The sequence below is a fragment of the Opisthorchis viverrini genome (assembly GCF_000715545.1).
Source record: "Opisthorchis viverrini unplaced genomic scaffold opera_v5_311, whole genome shotgun sequence".
NCBI lineage: Eukaryota > Metazoa > Platyhelminthes > Trematoda > Opisthorchiida > Opisthorchiidae > Opisthorchis > Opisthorchis viverrini.
The window spans coordinates 139,765-158,627 of NW_008751968.1; the positions used below are offsets into that span (position 1 = coordinate 139,765).

Genomic DNA, 18,863 nt, shown 5'->3' on the forward strand with positions numbered 1-18,863 from the left:
TCCCCGAATCACCATCTCTCTCACGTTTTGTTTGAACCAAACGGGCAGATTTTGAGAACTACGCTCATTGGCACGTCGGTTTAACTTTTACAAGAGACTCAGATATTTCCAAATGAATCGGTGGTTTGCAACGGCCACCTTACCTGGATTTGCTACTCAAGGCCGCCGCATACTTCAATTAGTACGTTGTTTGAGATGCTGTAATACATTGTAATACGCAGAATCCCTGAGGGCATTTGAAGCGGACCATATTAACGTGAGATTTATTTGGGCTTCCGTTAACACCGAATTCGTGTGTAAATGGGAATAGTCTAAATATTTTTTACTCTAGTCAACCGGTTTACTGAGAAATATGGTTTCGAAATTTGCACATAAAGTATACCTTTTCGGAATATTCTCGCCTCATTGAGAGATTTCGCGGTCAAATAAGACTGGCTCGACAAATTGTGGAGTGGATGTGGATTCTCTAATGACGACTGCAATAGTACCACGATTTTAACGAGGCCATTTTTTCCTGGTTTTCTGATGTGCGCATTGTTGATCATTCCCAATCAGGATAGAACGATTGCACACTGTTTACCGGCTTTTCGGCGTAGATTGGCTTCATTACAGGTGGAAACCACTCTGAATATGATCAACACTGGTCACGTTACCTTGAAACAATAAATAGGTTAGAGGAAAATTTCACTCGATTGAGAAGTTTCTCTCTAAGAGGTGGTCACCCTGGGCACCAGATCACACTTGACCACGGGATGTGGTTTTCCGTCAACGAAGGATAAGAGGGGCTATGTCCCGCTTTAGTGATAGCTAATCACATTGCTGGACAATCGCCTGAAGCGAATTGCTGAAACTACCAGCCTCAATGTGCGTCACACTGCGGTAAGAACCAGTGTCTCCGTCACAACATCGCAATAGTGCCAGAACCTTTTTCATTCGCTTTAATCCTGCTTTTTTAAGTTGCCCACTGTTAATGATTTTCAGTTAGGATGTAAATGCTGCACACTGATTTCCCGTCCTTTATTGTAGATTGGCTTCACTGGTGAACAGTGTTTCCATAAACTCAATAATCTTTAAGCTATACCACCCATTTATTGCCCAGCGGCCAATCCATCCAAATGAAAGAACGGGTTCTCAGTAGTTGCCATACTTCCAAGGTCCATACAATTCCCAGTAGTTGCCATACTTCCAAGGTCCATACAGTCAAAATCGAAATGCTGAAGCTAAGTGTGGAACCCGGGCCATCTGGTCTGTAATATCACGTTTGAATTGTTTGGTATCTCGAGCTCACGAGTATACTCTCTCCTGTTTTGAGACAGCTCTGTGCCAGGGAGTTGGACGATACCCTCGCCTACATGCATCCGAAAAAATATACAAAAAATGGTGCTGTATATAGGGGCCATCTCCTCCGGCTCAATGTTCCGCGATGTTCTGCCTTCAGCTATGAGCAGTACTTAGGGTAATTTTTTAGCCGCATCACGGAAAAATCCTTTGAAATAGCATCCGTAATGTCCCTCATATGTAGTTAAAATACCGCACTGGCCAGTGCGAAAAACGACGATTCAGGCGTGGTTCATTATTTTTTTCTTCGCTATCCTATAATGTAGGTAGTGCCTGTCTCAATGCAAGAAGTGTGTAGCCCTTGTTTGCGCAAAATTCGGGGTTCCTCGATTATTGCTTCTTTATGCTGCGGAACTAGATTCATCTGAGCGGGAGAAACCATTATAAAAACTGTACAAGTCCTGTGTTTGGTGTCCCCGTGTGATATCCACCATTGCTAGGTGGATATCACACTTGTTTCCAACAGGATTAATGCTAGTGACGTGACTACCTTTGACTGGTCACGTCAGTCGTTTATTTTGAGTAGTTTATTCCATGAAAATTTCAGATTACACCATTACGTATTTATTTGGTTTTGACGTGCCGACCCAAACGAATCCAGCTAAAAGTGTTTGACAAGTTCTCTCCGGGCTGTTTCCAAGAAGTGATAAGGGTCGGCGAAAGTTCCAGTACCGTGCTTTACTGAGCGGCCCCAAGAAGCGTGAAAACCATCGTGTTATGTCAACGCGATTTCAACGACCATCTCAGTAGTGTACTAGTTCTCAGCTTATTCCAGCTTCACAATTTCTGTCAGTCCGTGACTTACAATGAAGGAATGTAATTCACAGTATCAATTCGTCGATAATCAACCTCACTTTTTGACGCTCCTCTCATAGCGGTCTATACTTTCTGCCGACTTAACGCCAAAAACTGTAGTCCTTGTGACAGCGTCATCCAACGAGAATAAATAACACTGGGGTGCTTTTTGTAAGGGAAAGTAAATCGATATTTTTCTAGGGAACGCAAACGCGTATGCCTGGATTACAGATTCAGATCATGTGAATTGTTCAGTTATTGCAGATATACTAGTCAGTTGCAGATAGGTAGTCCGGGGGTAGTCCGCAGCCAGTGGTTGTACTTTTAATTTGTGTATTCACAATGAGTGAGCCATACTTCCTTATTAAGCCTAAATCCTCCGGTGACATTTAGGTGTCTTTGGGAGTCAGCAAATACTATAGATATCTGTGGACACTCGGCTCAAGGTGAGGTTTGAGCTTCTGGAACTTCTTGCTCGCGCGAGGTGCAGACGTATGCTTCTCAGCTTACCTACCCGAGTCTTGCACGTCATTCGGGTATTGAATATTTTATGTGGCTCACCCAACAACGTAGTATTTAACAGTTCCGTCAACTTGAACTGGTTTGCACATCCACAAACATGAACCTTAGTATACACGTGGGACATGTGGTGCAACAACGTTGGAAGTTTAAATTTTGGATTAATTTAGCTTGTATCGTGCTCAGCAGTTATATCGCTGACCGGCCCTGTACTCGGCATTGATTCCCTTCAATGGTATGGTACGTTTTGTGCGACTGGTAATAAATCTTTCATGGACATCTAAATCCGCAATTTACTACTCGCCACCAACACCGCCATCGCCGTCGATTTTGTTCATAAGCATGAAGGAGCTTTCTGGAAACTCAGCAATCACGATCTTTCGGGGGCCAAAAACCAAGGAAACCATTGGTTGGATGTCGAAAAATATCTCAGGACACTCCAGATTAGGTTCAGCGATGGAAGGAAACAATCCTGGCATGCTTGTATGGTTGTATAGCACCAGTGCTTCCCGCTGTTTTCGATATCGATGATGATAACGGCCCTAGAGCGTCAAGTCGTTGACATGTGTATAATATGCATGTTGTCCTGGAACGGCGGAGTGCTCACTTGTTTACCAGTGGTATGTGTCGTTCTCTATCTCGGTTGTCATACCACTGGTTTTGGTCCCATTGTTTTGCCTACATTGCATCCCTCTCGAAAGTGCGTAAGCTGATCTGTCGGGTTCAAATAGCCCTTCATTGTCATTAACTTTTACTCGCTTGCAGAGTGGCAGCAAAAAGTGTACACTAGATCAACAGCGCCAGCAGGTGAAAAAGAGGACGACTCATAGTCACGTGATGAATTACAGTCGCAAATTGCCATGGAGAGATTCACTTTAGTCATTTGCGGAAAGAAACACTGTGGTGAATAGTGAGTGTACTTGTCGAGATGAGAGTAGTGTTTTGTTATCTTTGACTGGTGACTGTCAAAGTTGAAAATTCCTGATTAGGGGTTCAGCTCCATAGTCTAAGTTGAGCAATGAGCCAGTCCCGTCATCTAGATATCCAAGCCTAGCCATTGTCACCTTCCGGATAACCAAGCGATAGCGCTGGGTGAGTTGTGCATTGTAACTTTGTCTGCTACGATACGAAAATTGCAAAACTCTGTGAATGGACGACACGTAAATCAGAGGGGAAATCCATTCACCCGATGACTGAAGCTTCCACCTGTGACGTTCGCACTCGAACAGCCAGTAAATGGTTGGCCAGGTGTGTGGTTTTGTGAGAGGAGTGACGCCGTGTGCTATCTAAGCCACAGGTAATCACACTGCTGATCACGGACAAGATGAAATATCCACTCAAATGAGAAAGTTCTGCTTTGCTGCGCAAGGCGGATATGCTGAATAACACATTCCGCAGAAGCTTATTCAGTGTGAATTTGAATTTCATTATTGACCTGAATGAGCAAACCTAGATGCTCAAATTTATGCTTCTGTGTTCAAGAGTAGTGTACACTGGTGTTTGAGGAACAGTCCCGGAAGTGATATTTATTACTCAGTCGCATCCTTCATGTTCTTCATGGCATGGGACAAGACGCGCTCTTAGTTGATAATGCACTAATGGGTGTCTGTTTTGTAATTATTTCAGGCGATGGGAAGTCTCCAAGTTGTAAGGTTCCAACGTCATTGTACGCTGAAGATGCACCAGAGTGAAAGGGCAATAGCAGTATGTGTTCGGCGCAATATTTGATACTTCGAATTGACTATTGCAACAGTCATTACTTACGCTATTATATGTTAAATAAATCAAGTGTCCCCACCATATTCCAATGCCATTTTAATAAGCTGTTTGTTTATGAACCGATTGTACCAGTCACTTCACTGGAAGGAACGCTCAACATCCCAGCAAAATGTGACACACTGCACATATTCAAGACTTGCTGCGACCAACTTTGTCATCCAAGATGCCGCTCAAGTTGGTTTGTTTCAAATATGCAAAAATTGTGACAAGTGGCAGTTAACGAAGGCCTGTGAATGACCTCAATATAGACCATCAAATTCGTAATTTCACATTGAATAATTGGCTACTCGAGCTCGGTTTCACGCGATTCACACTTGTCGCTAAATTTGGCGGAAATGTCACAGCCCGTCAAATTTCCCCTTCTGAGCTTGCGTCCTTCAGACGCCTTTAAATGAGCCGTCATGATGTTTTTGGCTAGCTGAGTTAAACTATTCAGACATTTATTCATTCTTCATGGCAAACTAAAACGTCATTTTTGTTTACATATCAGTGGCCAACGACGTATTTGTACTTCGTTAACAATAGTTTGTGTGGTTAAAAGACTTTCTTTAATCATACATAATAATGTTGTCAGTTAGCGAGTATACACTCATCTGCAAACTAATTTGGTTCTTTCGAGAGACTCACCTGGAACCCAGCTGAATCTCTCGTTTATGATGTTCTCAGGCAGCTGAAAGTGCTGCACCAGGCCGCCTCATGTTTCAGTCGCTACGATATTTGAAATATTGCGATTCATGTATATTTGTAATGTACTACTCATAAGGTTGCTGAAAATCCATCGACAGCCCACGACCGGTTGTGCACTTCTTGGGGCTCATCAAGTAGGCGCAGGCCCCGGGTTTCCGTCAAGCTTATGTTCTGCTTGAACATCAAAACGAGAGATTCAGCTGGGTTCCAGGTGAGTCTCTCGAAAGAACCAAATTAGTCTGCAGATGAGTGTATACTCGCTAATTTCGTGCAACTTGGATTCAAGTAGAACATAAGGTTGACGAAAACCCTGGGACTGCGCCTACCTGATGAGCCCGAAGAAGGGCGAAACCGGTCGTGGGTTGTCGATGGATTTTCAACAACCTTATGAGTAGTACATTACAAATGTTGTTAGTTCTTTCAAATATCAAGGACTGCGCCATTTGCAACTCAGATCGGGCTCTTCGTTAGGTTCTTGGACAAGTGCGGATGCTGGATCAGAAACTGACGGTAAAACTGTCATACTGGTGGATGGTGGTCTATGTACAGGAGCACAGCAAATCAACCAGGTGGTCTGTGTGATGATGGTCTGTACATGAGCACTGCGAAGCAAGCAGATAGCGAACAGTTATCGGTCTAGCTGACAAGCCGGACGGCATTTGGAATTATTCCAGGATTACATTTTATGCTCTTGATTGAACATGGTTTCTTCCATTGACCCTGAACGGTGTACAGAAATTATCTCCTGCTAACCTGAAGATGCTACGTATTTCGGGAGTGGGTGCGTTGCCTCATCAACGGTTGCGATTACGTGTGTTCAAGACGTCAAACTACGTATGAGTGTTAAGTCTCTGTTTCAAATATTCAGCTAAATCCATGAAAAGTTTATTGATGTGCCAGTCAAACAAAAAACGATATCCGGAAAGATGAATTTTGTTAGCAATCTGCGTTGACCCGGGAAAGCAAGTGATCTTGGCTAGTTCTTCCTTAATAGTGAGTAGTCTAGGAAAACATTTCTGCCAATCAGCATTGACGAGCACCAGCTAACAGTAAACGTTACTCGATGATCTCCCTGGTTCCAACTGAATGCTGCGGACAGAAAATCCTCATCCTGGTTGCGTTTGTTTTCGACGTCCCGTGGCTTAATTGAGGCCGCACCCGGGAAAGCACAGGAAACAGCTTGGCGAAAATTTAACTGTGAACTTCGGATTTGTAGTTTCTTTTTCTTGTACACGTAACTTTTTGAACCACGTAGGGCTATTTCATGCAATAATCGGTTTGTGTGGCGGGGAAAAGTTGTTCGGGCGCATGATATCAGGTAAACTGTCATGGGCTCAGCATTTTTATAGCCATTTCTTGAAGCCACCCAAACATCCAACGTGGTTTGTTTAGATATGCAAGGAATTTCTTATACTTTTGTTCATAGTCGCACAAAGCTAGTTTTAACGGTCATTCTTCTTTTCTTCCGTAAATGTCCCGGTGATGCCACACCCAAGAAAGAACACTGGAATCGAGTTTCGCTCTTACTAGAGCGAACCAGGAGCGCACTTTCAATGGCCGTGCCGGAGATGAACCCCGGACAACTGACATGCGAGACGAGCTTGTAAAGGCTTCTCCAGCAACGCACGTTGGACGCATCTACATTTTCAGGTCTGAACAGGCAAAAGAATTCACACTTGAGGGAAGTGATTTGTATGCCCGACTCATTGGTAGCGTGACACACGCTTGAAGCCCACTGGGCAACGTTATGTTTGCACGTGTAGAGTCTTGCAGTATAGGTATTTTTCTTCATAGTCTATTGGATATCCGTCAGATCAGATCAGATCAGATCAGATCAGATCAGATCAGATCAGATCAGATCAGATCAGATCAGATCAGATCAGATCAGATCAGATCAGATCAGATCAGATCAGATCAGATCAGATCAGATCAGATCAGATCAGATCAGATCAGATCAGATCAGATCAGATCAGATCAGATCAGATCAGATCAGATCAGATCAGATCAGATCAGATCAGATCAGATCAGATCAGATCAGATCAGATCAGATCAGATCAGATCAGATCAGATCAGATCAGATCAGATCAGATCAGATCAGATCAGATCAGATCAGATCAGATCAGATCAGATCAGATCAGATCAGATCAGATCAGATCAGATCAGATCAGATCAGATCAGATCAGATCAGATCAGATCAGATCAGATCAGATCAGATCAGATCAGATCAGATCAGATCAGATCAGTTCAGTTCAGTTCAGATCAGATCACATTAGATCAGGTCAGATAAGGCCATACTAATTCAGTTCATTTCAGATGGCTTCAGTTCAGTTATGTTCAGTTGAGTTGAATTATGTTGAGTTGAGTTTGTTTTTGTTCAGGTCGCCGGGCAGGCCCACTTGCCCTTCCTGGCATGAGTGATCCACCGGCAGGCCCGAACCGAAAACTACGGCAGGTGATTGATTTTCCTCGGAATTGACACGGACTAGTCTAACGGAGGGTCCGTGTGCTTAACACTCCTATGAATTTTAGTTAAGCAAGATTTGGCGTGCAATTCTGCTTAAAATTATCAGCATTTCCATTCAGCAAGGCACATATTTTGGGAATATTTAGAGAACAAAGCGACGTCCAAACCACAGCAAGCTTGTACCACCGGTGCAACAAGGCGTTGAAAAGACGATCCCAAGGCGATCCACTTAATTGATGAACTCGGAAGATATCGTATAAATATCTCTGTTTTGCTTTCCGTGGATTTCTTGGTTTCGAAGTTTTGTCTTTCTGCCTGGTGTATCCTCTAGAACGGATTGATGGGAAATGTTCGGATGCACCTGTGGGTAGCTTGCTTGTAAGGACAAGGATGCCCAGCTGCTTGCACCGTCGTACTCATCCGGGTCCATGCATCTGGACTGACGATAGTGTGCACTTCTACACTGTTTTTTGTAGAGATTTAATTCTGGGGCAATTTTAATATTTATAGTGGATCCGCAAAGCATAATAGACCAATGTTCATCCCGAGAATCGTTCAAAAGCTTCAGTAAGGGCATTGCAACGTTGCCAATTCTCTCTTCTCACAAGGCTTTACTTATAATTTGTAACATTTGCCTTTTTTCAAGCTCTCAAGATATTATTAAACAAACGTGGGCTTGGTTAGCTGACATCCACTGTCCACATCCTGAGCGACCGATCCCTTAAGCGGCATGATTATTCAATGTTGAATCACGTGTTACGGTCAACCAGCGTACACAGTTCACCCATCGATACACCTCATTATCCACCCAGCAGCCTGTTTGAGGTCATTGATAGTCGTTTTCACCAAACGTTTTTGGGAATGTATGATCCTCAGTCGTTCTTATGCGTGGTGAATATTTTGTTTGCATGCCTTGGTTGAGTTCCTAGTTGAGATTCTTCAGGTTCCCCAGCTTGGTCAGCACACAGCTCATTTAATGCAGTTGTGCGAAGCCGCATAGGGGAACGAAATCCTCATCGAGTCCGTCCACAAGTCTGTTCATAACAGACACGCAACCTGTTGTGTGATTCTGCCAAAATAATATGAAGTGAAACTGATCCAAATCGTGTTCGCTATCGTTACAAGACATGGGTTGTGTTTTTCCTTCAAACCTGCGGCTCATAAATAATTCGGTAAAAAGCGAAAAATATTAGGCAAACCGTCCAGATCCCCAGGCTCTTCATCAATGTGACGCCCGATTGCACAATTGATGCACAGGAAGAGGAAAATTGTTCAGCTAATTGAAACAATTAAACCGTTTTTCAGATTGCCTGTTGACTCAAACACACTGCTCAATTTCCAGTTTTTCGCTTGTTCACTCACACGGAACTAGAGATAGGCTGTCAAACTTAGGCCCATAGAATTTGGATAAGGTTAGAACTTCATCGAATAGTTAGTTGAAGTTCTTGGGACGGTGTCAGTTTGTCTAACAAACAGACTGGCAAGCAACCGTTTGGAATCTTCTATTTTTGCAATCCTTCACTAAGAGACTGCCAACTCGTAGTTGTTGTATTAGAATCACCAACAGATCTATGCGTCGGGACCAAATCCAAGCCATAGACAGATGTATCTAGTCCAGCATTGTTAAGCAGGTTACTCCAAAGAAGTAGATTCGTATATACCGCATGCACGGTACTGCACTGCAACACAACGGGGAGACCTACTTCCGGGACAGGAATAGTACATACATACGAACCTAATAATGAAGCGCCAAGATACAACACAGGCCGAATGGCGGCCACATGGTTAACGCAAAACATTTCAGTTCATTTCAATTCATATCAGGTCAGTCCAGTTCATTTCGATCCTGTTCGGTTCCCTTCTGAAAATTTGATTTGAATTGAGTTCCATTAATATGATATCAATTCAGTTCAGTTCGATTCAGTTAAGTTCAGTTGTTTTTCTGGTGAGTTGAGTTTGGTTGAGTTCATTTACGTTGAGATCAATTTCGTTCAATTCAGCTGATTTTTAGTTGTGTTCTGGATATTTGTGTTGACTTGTGTTCATGTACTTTGAGATCGGTTCAATTCAGTTTATTTCAGTTGAGTTTAAGTTAGTTCAGTTCAGCTGCTTTGAGTTGAGCTGAGTTCAGTTCAATTCAGGTCATCTCAGTTCAGTTCCTTTCAGTTCAGTTCACTTCACTTCACTTAGGTTCAGTTCAGTTCAGTTCATTTCAGTTCAGTTCAGTTCAGTTCATAAAATATATTATAAAAGCTAGTTCAGTCCCAGTAGTTCTTTCAAGTGGTAGACTGCGTCAGCCAATACGTTTTTGGTTCAGTTCAGTTCAGTTCAGTTCATTTCAGTTCAGTTCAGTTCAGTTCAGTTCAGTTTAGTTCGCTTCTGTTCATTGCCGTTCTCGACACTTGATTTGTTTGAGTTCATTTTTTGAGATCAGTTCAGTTCATTTCAGTCCACGACAGGTTTAGTAGATTTCAGTTGAGTTCATTCACGTTTGAATCAGTTCAGTGCAGTTTAGTTCAGTTCAATTCAGTTCTGTCCAGCTGAGTTGAGTTCATTTACATTGAGGTCAGTTCAGGTGAGTTCAATTCATTTCAGTTCAGTTTAGATCCGTTCCGTTCAGTTCAGTTCGCTTCAGTTCATTTCCGCTCTGAACACTTGCTTTGTTTGAGTTCATTTATTTCAGATCGATTCAGTTCAGTTCACTCCACTTCTGGTGCGTGGATTTGGGTTGAGTTCATTCACATTTACGTCAATTCAGTGCAGTTTATTTCTGTTCAATTCAGTTCTGTTCGGTTGAGTTGTGGTGAACTGAGTCGATTTGAGTTCATGTACGCTGAGATCAGGTCAGTTCAAATCAGTTCATTTCGCCTCCGTTCTTTACAATTCGGTGTGTTGATTTGAGTGGTTTTGTGTTCATTTACGTTAATTTCCCTGCTTCCAATCAGTTCACGTGGTCAACGCAGCTTGCGATGTTCGTTAAACATCTGGCCATCTATTTTGCCTGAAATTTATAGTATTGTTGTCCGAAAACGTGCAGTTGTGAGGAACGTTCGAAGAACCACTCGACGTCCAACCACCAGCAAGCTGGAACTATATGTGCGGTAAAAAATTAGAAAGACAAGCTAAGATGTTAGCTCATAACGGAGAACTCAGGTCAGCTTCAATCAATATCCTTGCTTCACCTTGAGTAAGTATCCTGGTTTCAATAGCTGACAACCAGTTTCAAAGAACTGTTGAATAAACCCACGAAAGCTAGTCCCATAAAACGCATGGGCAATAAACTGATTAATCTGATTTTACACATGTTCTAATGTTGGATGATGTTCAACCAAAAACAACCCAGACACTTACTTTTACGGTTGACTACCGTATATAACTGCTGCGGATTATTAGCACGCCAAGTAACCCGACGGATTCCGAAATTCGTAAAACATGCTCGATTGACTTCTCTTCCTCCACATTCACAATCGATAGCTGTTGCAAGCTAAATCCATCTTACCATGGACGATCGTCACTGTTTTAAACACCCCAGTATCCGCGCTGCAGAATTAGCATCATAAACTGTGCCACTCATATGGATGCTGAAGGCTTTTAATGAACTGACGACCAGTCAAGTCCTTTTTGGGTAATCAGATATGCCGCCTCTCCAGTTTCCCTCGATCTAGTTTTCCAGTTGAGCATCCACTGGAAGCCAACAATCAATGGTGAGATTAAAGTAGATTCATTTGTACCTGCCGTCATAAACAAATTGTATTCAACCAATTTGTATCCTATCTTATCATGCCCTATCCTATCATGTCACAATTTCAAATACATCATTATCAACACAGCAGGATTAACAACATTAATCGGACTAATCATACTGTTGCTGAAAAGGTTTTGTCTGCTCACGACCAGTTCTAACTACCTTGTGGCTTATGATGTTGGCCGACCTCATGAATTTCCGTCAACCTACTAATCGAACTGAGCGTACAGTTGAAGCAAACCAACATCGGCAAGTTTCAGCTGGATTAATTTGTATCTCCTGTCAAAGCCAAATTCACATTCAAGCGGGAGCATTGGTCAAATAAAACATAAGATTGACGGAAATTCGGACTCTGCGATCACCATTTGAGCCCAAAGATGGGCGAAGCCGGTAGTAGTTCTGCGTGTTTCTTATCTTATTTTACAGGCTGTTTCACTTATCTGCTATGTAGTTGAAAAATTTTTGCGTGTTATCTCGTAGCTTCAAAGAAGTTTATATCAATACGCTTCGAAATGTCAAAAACTCAGCTATCCAGATAGTTACCAACACCTCATACATACCTTTTTTATTCGCGGATCCATTATCAGCTCGAACGGCAGTGTGCATCACTGCCGTGATGCATCCACACTGTTAGGCACAGTTGGCACTTTTTCACAGTACTGCTGAATTTTGTTGGTGTACGTTAGAGTGAATATGGTGTCAGCTAACTTTCCTGCTCCTTTGATAGCAGTCATAAGCATCGGTCGCAACCTGTATTGAACATGTTCGATCCTTGGTCTCACTGTTGGTGAAACGTTTGTTTGCATGCCTGGACTGACTTCAAAGCTGAGTTACCGTTATTTATCTGTCTTCAGGTCCCTGAGGTAGCTCTGTACAGCCCATTTAATTGGGCTGTGCAATGACGGATACAAGGCCTAAACCTTCATTGAGTCTACTTAAAATAGCTGCGTCTGATGTACGCGTTAACGTTTGTTAATTTCTTGCCAAAGAAACTGAATGGCAAATTATCCATATTGGGTTCTTCTATCTTAGCCAGACATGCGGTGGTTTTTCGACAAACTAGGGGCTCAGAGATCGTTCGGTGAAACTCGGAGGAATAAAGGAGAAAGACCGTCCGGATTTTCAGGCTCCGTGGACGCATCAGGATGCTTGACAAATCTGACGTACCATTGCACATCAGATTTATTGTACAAATAAACATTGGCCAGTCAGTTGACACAAACAGGGTGTTCATCTGCGTGACTCAAACACACTGCTGAAATTTCAGTTTATCTCTTCGTGTTTTTCACTCTATTTCCACTCAGTATTAACCCTGGCCGCAGCAGAGACATATTGCCTAACTAATCTTTGTTAACCTTGAATAAGTTCTCATACCGTCCATTGCAACCTCATAGGATATTTAGCTAAAGCCCTTGAAACGATGTCCGTTATTCTGACCATCAGACAGGCAAGAAGTCACTTGAAACCGTCCGTTTCCGCAGCTGTACTCTTGTTGTTGTTTTATATTCATCAACTTGTCTATGTTTATGTGCGTGAGACACGACCAACTTCTTTCTCGCACCATTATCAAGTCACTCCAAAGAAGTAGATTTGGATGCCTCGCATGCGCGTTACCACACAGAAAGTTAAATACAGTCGAAACCAAGTAACATGGAAGGAAGAATACCTGATTAGGAACTGACCAGTAAAACGGCGACAAAACAGGCCGGATGGCCACATGGTCCATACAGGAAAAAAGCCCCACGACTGTTCTTGAAACAAACGTCTATACAAAAGATTGCTGCATTACCAGTCTCTCCCTTCTGTGTTTCATCAGAATAGCGTACGACGTGATGTCAATTAAAGCTTACGATTGATGGGAAAACGCAGACGGAAAAGTCAGAGGCGAATCAACCCCATCCAGTAGATATGGATTCACAGTTTTTTACACGTTCCACAGATGTGTTCTTGGGACCAGCGTACAAAATCACTTTGTACTGGACAGTCATTCCGCGGTTGACTAGACATGTCAACCTACAGACTGCGATGTAAATTTTTGTGTGAAATGTAGACTAAATACTGTTTGGCGCGAGGTAACATATAGTGGCTGATCACTTTATAATACCAGCGCGAAATACATCGTCATTCGCTAGTTGTTTCTACCGACTGCTCGACACTGGCGACAAATAACCTGAAGACAACAAATTATTCTCCCCTGTAATTTTTAGTCTGGCGAAGTCAGCTATTTAACTGTTAACAAGTTTTCTTTTGTAAGGAATGTGTTGCACCGGAGGATTAACTGTTATCGCGCGGTTTACAAGCGAAACATCAGAGGCAAGCAATCCGGGAAACACCCCATTTTAATCTGGTTTGCTTGGCTGCACACAAAAGAAATCAGCCGAGGCAGGCTTTCGGTTGGGTTGCTTTGACAAAGTACTATATTGGGAGGTGCTCCCTTTTCCTTTAATTTATGCTGTCAGGAACGAAAGATGTGTGAATTTATCAACGTATTTAGATGAATGACAATACGTGTAGGTCTGGTAATGATGTTGTCTATTTAACCCTCTTATGAACCAGTACGGCATGTTTTATACCCTTCTTTAAGTTGCTCTTTTTGCTTTCCTTTATTGCACTGAATGTGAAGATGTTCTTATTGCGTTGGCCGGGTGTGGAGATATAAGACAACCGAGGCAATTAGGAAACAAATCACTATTAAGTAGTTCATCCTACACCAGTTGTTTGTCGCAGACTCCTTTGAAATTATCCCCGGGATTTTTAAATACTATTTTTCTTTTGATGTACCACTAGGTGACGAGCATTCCAGATTAGGACTCGGACGAAATCTCCAGTGTCAGACTGATTACTCAGACAAAACGATTAGGGACTGCAATGACAAGTACGTCATTACTGCTCCACAAATTTGGAAATTTCAGAAGCGTTACCAAGGTGAGGTGGAAGATTCATCAGAATTCTGAAATGCGTGGACTGAAATCGAGGAAACGGGCCGCCGCTGGCAGGGTGCGTTTTACGTTAACGATCGCTTGGCGAACGCCTTCAAAATTCAAGAAAGCCGGCGGCCGGAAAGAGTTAAGTGCCTAACCCCGGAATAAACGTGATACATTTGGAGAGGGCTAACCTAACTAAGGTAAATGTAAATCGGTAATATGCAAGCGACATTCAAATTGGGAAAATGCGTAACGGTGTATAATGCTGATAGGATAATGCGAACAGTATGTTGTACTCTTGCAACTGAAGTTTGATCTAGTGGAAGACGGTTTATGATGGAATTTGTTGACCTGATTTACGGAATTCGTTTGCGATCGCGTGGTAGTCAGTGAATTTCTAGGGAAGTTCGAGAGGATGCGTTCAAGAGGAAAAAGTATATTCTGTTTTTCATAAAGGAGGTGCATGAGAGAGTTTTCCTTTCCCATCTCATTGTCGGTAGCCGTGGCGCTTAGCCCTTCGTCGGAGAGAGCCAGCCATGTCGATGGTTGGCCAAACTGTTAAGTGATGAAGCCACCAGCAGTGCCGTTACTGTTTCCGTTTGAAACTGCCTGAAATTTTGTGAGAGGCGTACTGGTAATGATTCACAGTAAGAATGAAACGGTTAGATAATGATTCTCAGCTGTCGAGCATAAACAGCACGTGGTTTTTGGAAGAAATATCCGACAAAGTTTCCAAGTATTTCTCATGATATCAACCAATATGCGACCGCATCCACATTAGTATATTTACGGAACCTGTCCTGATGTTGAAACCCCATCTGAAGAGGATCCAAATCTGATAAGTGTTTAACACTGAATACCGAAAGTGCATTACGTCGATAACAATTAACTCCATAACGCACAGGGCTGGTCCTATCCAATGGTTACTTTCGATCGGAACTTTAGTTTTATACGTGCGCTAAATGTTTGACAAGCTGCACCAAAGCCCTACATACAACACAGGTAATGCCAGTGAACCGGAATCAAAACACTGCCATTTAAATTGTGTCTAGATAACGAGTTGAATCGCGATGCAACGCGGTTGGAACTCGCTGATTACCGCCCCGTAACAAGTGACATCTTCCGACTTTGGCTATCCGTGTGTCAATGATGAGTGCTGGGATGTTGCATCCAGGATGAAAACGTCGACAGTACGGCTGATCCACACATCCCCCACTGAGTTGTTGAACGAAGCCGTTGAGCTTGTAGCGGTCTGGTTAACCAACGATTTACTTTACCAGGAGTGTGTTGCAAAGTAATGAAATTAATAACGCCAGATTGAATATACAATAATATAGAGGTCAGAAGGGTCAGACTCTCTGAAAATTGTTCTACTTAAAAAGTTCGTCGTTGGCCCGGGTCAGCGGGTAAACAATAATCCAATCATGGTTGGCCAGGATCCTCTTCTGCAGTGTTACCACATTTATTAGATTCTAATTATAATCAGAAATGCCTGACTCAGAATATCGTACTCGCGAATGACTGCTATTAGCGCGAACGAAGTCAGATCAAAAGATTGAGCACGTGACCACGGTTGTATTGCGTGAAATCGTAAATGTGCGCGTTTTTGCATCTTTATTCATACAAAAGCGGCTATGCCACTGCAAAATAGGTAGTGAAATAATGGAAGCAATATGAAGGCGAAAAAATGCTATCAGCTGCTTCCGAAATTACTTGGAGACTTTGCAACCATCAATGGAACTGCTATCTAAATCGAAAGGCATTTACTCAGTTTGATTGATGGTGCTAAATAAATAATGTGTTGTACTAATCTAAGGAGCTCGGACCAGGTTATACACTACAAACCTGGTCCATAATGATCAACAAAGTGTGACTCAAGATTTCTGAAAATTTTTCTTTGTTCACGGTTTCACCTCTAATTCTGGTGCAGCTGGAACTTCCTAAGTGACGTCAAGTTGATATACCGGGTCCCTGGTTTTGGAAAATGTGGAAAATCAAGTGACCCATTCATTCCGCATCACCATCATTATCACGATCATCATCATCATCATCATCATCGTGATCATCAACACCACGTCAGCTCAGTGTTCGCCGCTGTTGCTTCGCTACTGCGCAATCAGTTTTCATGCGGACGCCTTATTGTGAGGCAGAGGAAAACAATTAACTTCCAGCCTACAATATCATTTAAGGATGACAGCACTTCCAGGGAATCTGAATGGAAACTTGCAACGTGAATGAATATGAGATGATTTAGCAGTCATATCGTGCTGATTCTACACAGCGACTCATTCTTCGGTAGGTCTCCATAAATCAACAGAATCAGCAACTGGCTAGAGAGGATGTGAGTCTTCGAATAAATACTATCAACTGCATAAGATTTGTACAACTGGTCCTAGCTTGTGTTTCGGGAAAATTTTGGGTGTTCAAATGGCAATTGTTCGTGGTGGTAATTCAACCAGATCTAACGCTGCTTGCTGGCATCCATTCGAGAAACTGCAGACCATTTTTCTGAAGTTATTCACTATGAACTTCTTACAATTTTTGAGTAGGTGAACAAGGAGATCAATTTGAATATTCAATTTCGGACGCCATTTAGTCTACCATTTTTTCAATATTGTCAGATCCACAATTATGCTTGCAACGAGATAAGTGATGTGTTGTTTAGTCACATGTTTTATCCTGGAACGTGATTCACACACGTGCACAGACTTCTCGGAGTCTCTTTGTTAACATCAGATAACCTCGATAGAAGTCTCTGTTGCACAACAAAACACTCGTTGACCAATTCACTCGTTGTGGATTCAAGGACACAAGTTTACATCAGCTGTGGTTTTGAGATGACGGCTTTTGATCATACACTCAGAGGGGTCTAAGATAAGTTTCCCCCATTGGCTGTGTCTCGCAGCTATACCGCAAAAGAACGGGTGTGGTAGCACGACATGTGAGATTCGGTGATACCCCGTATTGCCACAATACGTGTCTAGATTTTGCATAATCACCCGAATGTGACAGATGTGCGCATGTTCATCATCTATCACACCACAATGTGAAATCACGCGTGGGTTATAAAGCTAGCAAGCCTCGAGCTCCAGTGCACTCGGATGTGCACTGACTACCTTCCCACTGTTGACAAAAACAGAACTTTTCAGAAGATGACGTCAGACGGTGCAAAGAGGCGTAATCAACTCACGCCATTCGAAGGCGAGTCCGATGCACACAAAAGTGACAGTATGATTTAACAAGTGAGCTGCTTTTCTTGTACTGACACATTGCAACATGCTGATTTCCAACAATAACCGCTCAAATTCAACGGCAGGTTCATATCCTCAGCGGAGCCCGAAGGACGAATCATGACTTCGAAAACGAGAACCCTTGGCGTAAGAAGACCCATACCACGTTTAAATATTCATTGGCAAAATGACGCTGACAAAATGTTTAGCATGGAATTATGTGCTTCCCCGGCCGAAGAAACCACAAAATCTACCGCGCATATCCATTGCCAGATCGCACCCGGTTTTTGAAGCTTAGAAATGCAGTACAATGTGCGAAACCTGACCAATGCCACATGAGAATAATTAGTACACAATTGACATTGTGATCAATCATCCAGTGGCAATCACAAATGTGGGTCTGAAGATATCGAAATAATTCTGGGGTAAACTAGGTTAAGTCTAAGACTGAATATTCAAGTTGATCCCTCTGTTCCTCTACTTACTACAATTGATATTCATTTTTGAAGAGTATTATCACAAACAAAAATGAGAATGCAAGCATCGAAAGTGAAACCGTAACACGAGAATTTGAGTAAAAATTTGAAACGTCTTATTCGAATTGATGCGAACGATAGTTCCAGTCAGATGGGGTGAATCCCAACGTATGTTACTATGTGGTGGGGAAACACGCGTCCGAAAACCAACAACAAAAGAAAGGACAAGCGATACTGAACGCCCTCCCGGGCACGATAAGCGCTAGCACAATCGGGATTCGCACCGAAGGCAAAAGGTTTTCACCACACTGGCGATGATGTGAGATTTTATTGGAAAATGTACACTCAACGCTGTGTGCCACGCATTAAGTTTCGTAAGTACGCAGAAGGCTCGCATTGCCTAGCAAACACAAGTCACGGACTGTGACCCCATGAAGTCTCAGTTCAATAACGGCCTGGGTGGTTTGAGGAAAGCGTATACATCGGTAAGAGTTGACCATAATTTGCTGGGCCGGACAGTTGACCTTACAACGGATTTCACGCAGGGCTGAGATTGTGGCTAGAGAATATTCATCGGCGCCGCACTTCTGCTTCTCCTAATTCCACACAGTCACTCCACGCCAAACGGAGATTATGCTGAGGTTTATTGCGGTTGCTCTGCGATCACGAACGACAAAATAGGTGCTTTTACTTCCTCGAAAATGGTGTATACTAGCCGACGAGAACGGTTTGCGTGTTCCTTTGCAGCCAGATTATAACGAGCACTTCTTGTGTCATGTGTTTTCCAGCAACATTGCAAGGTATGGGACAAACTACCCGGTTGGTCACAATTTACACGACACTAGATCGCCCGGCCAACATGACCATGCCGAGCTCTTCTAACTCTCATCCTGAGCGGGTTGTATC

At 42.8% G+C, this 18,863-nt stretch overlaps 1 protein-coding gene across 1 annotated transcript in view; it reads left to right on the forward strand.

The window, feature by feature from the left end:
- Positions 1-18,863, forward strand: part of T265_09852 (hypothetical protein) — a gene marked incomplete at both ends in the record, with an annotated part of 92,503 nt that overhangs the window by 60,487 nt on the left and 13,153 nt on the right. The window contains 3 exons of the mRNA XM_009176050.1: positions 6,913-7,396; positions 7,497-7,570; positions 10,266-10,295. Of these exons, the coding sequence (XP_009174314.1) occupies positions 6,913-7,396; positions 7,497-7,570; positions 10,266-10,295 (588 nt within the window). The remainder of the gene's footprint in view (positions 1-6,912; positions 7,397-7,496; positions 7,571-10,265; positions 10,296-18,863) is intronic.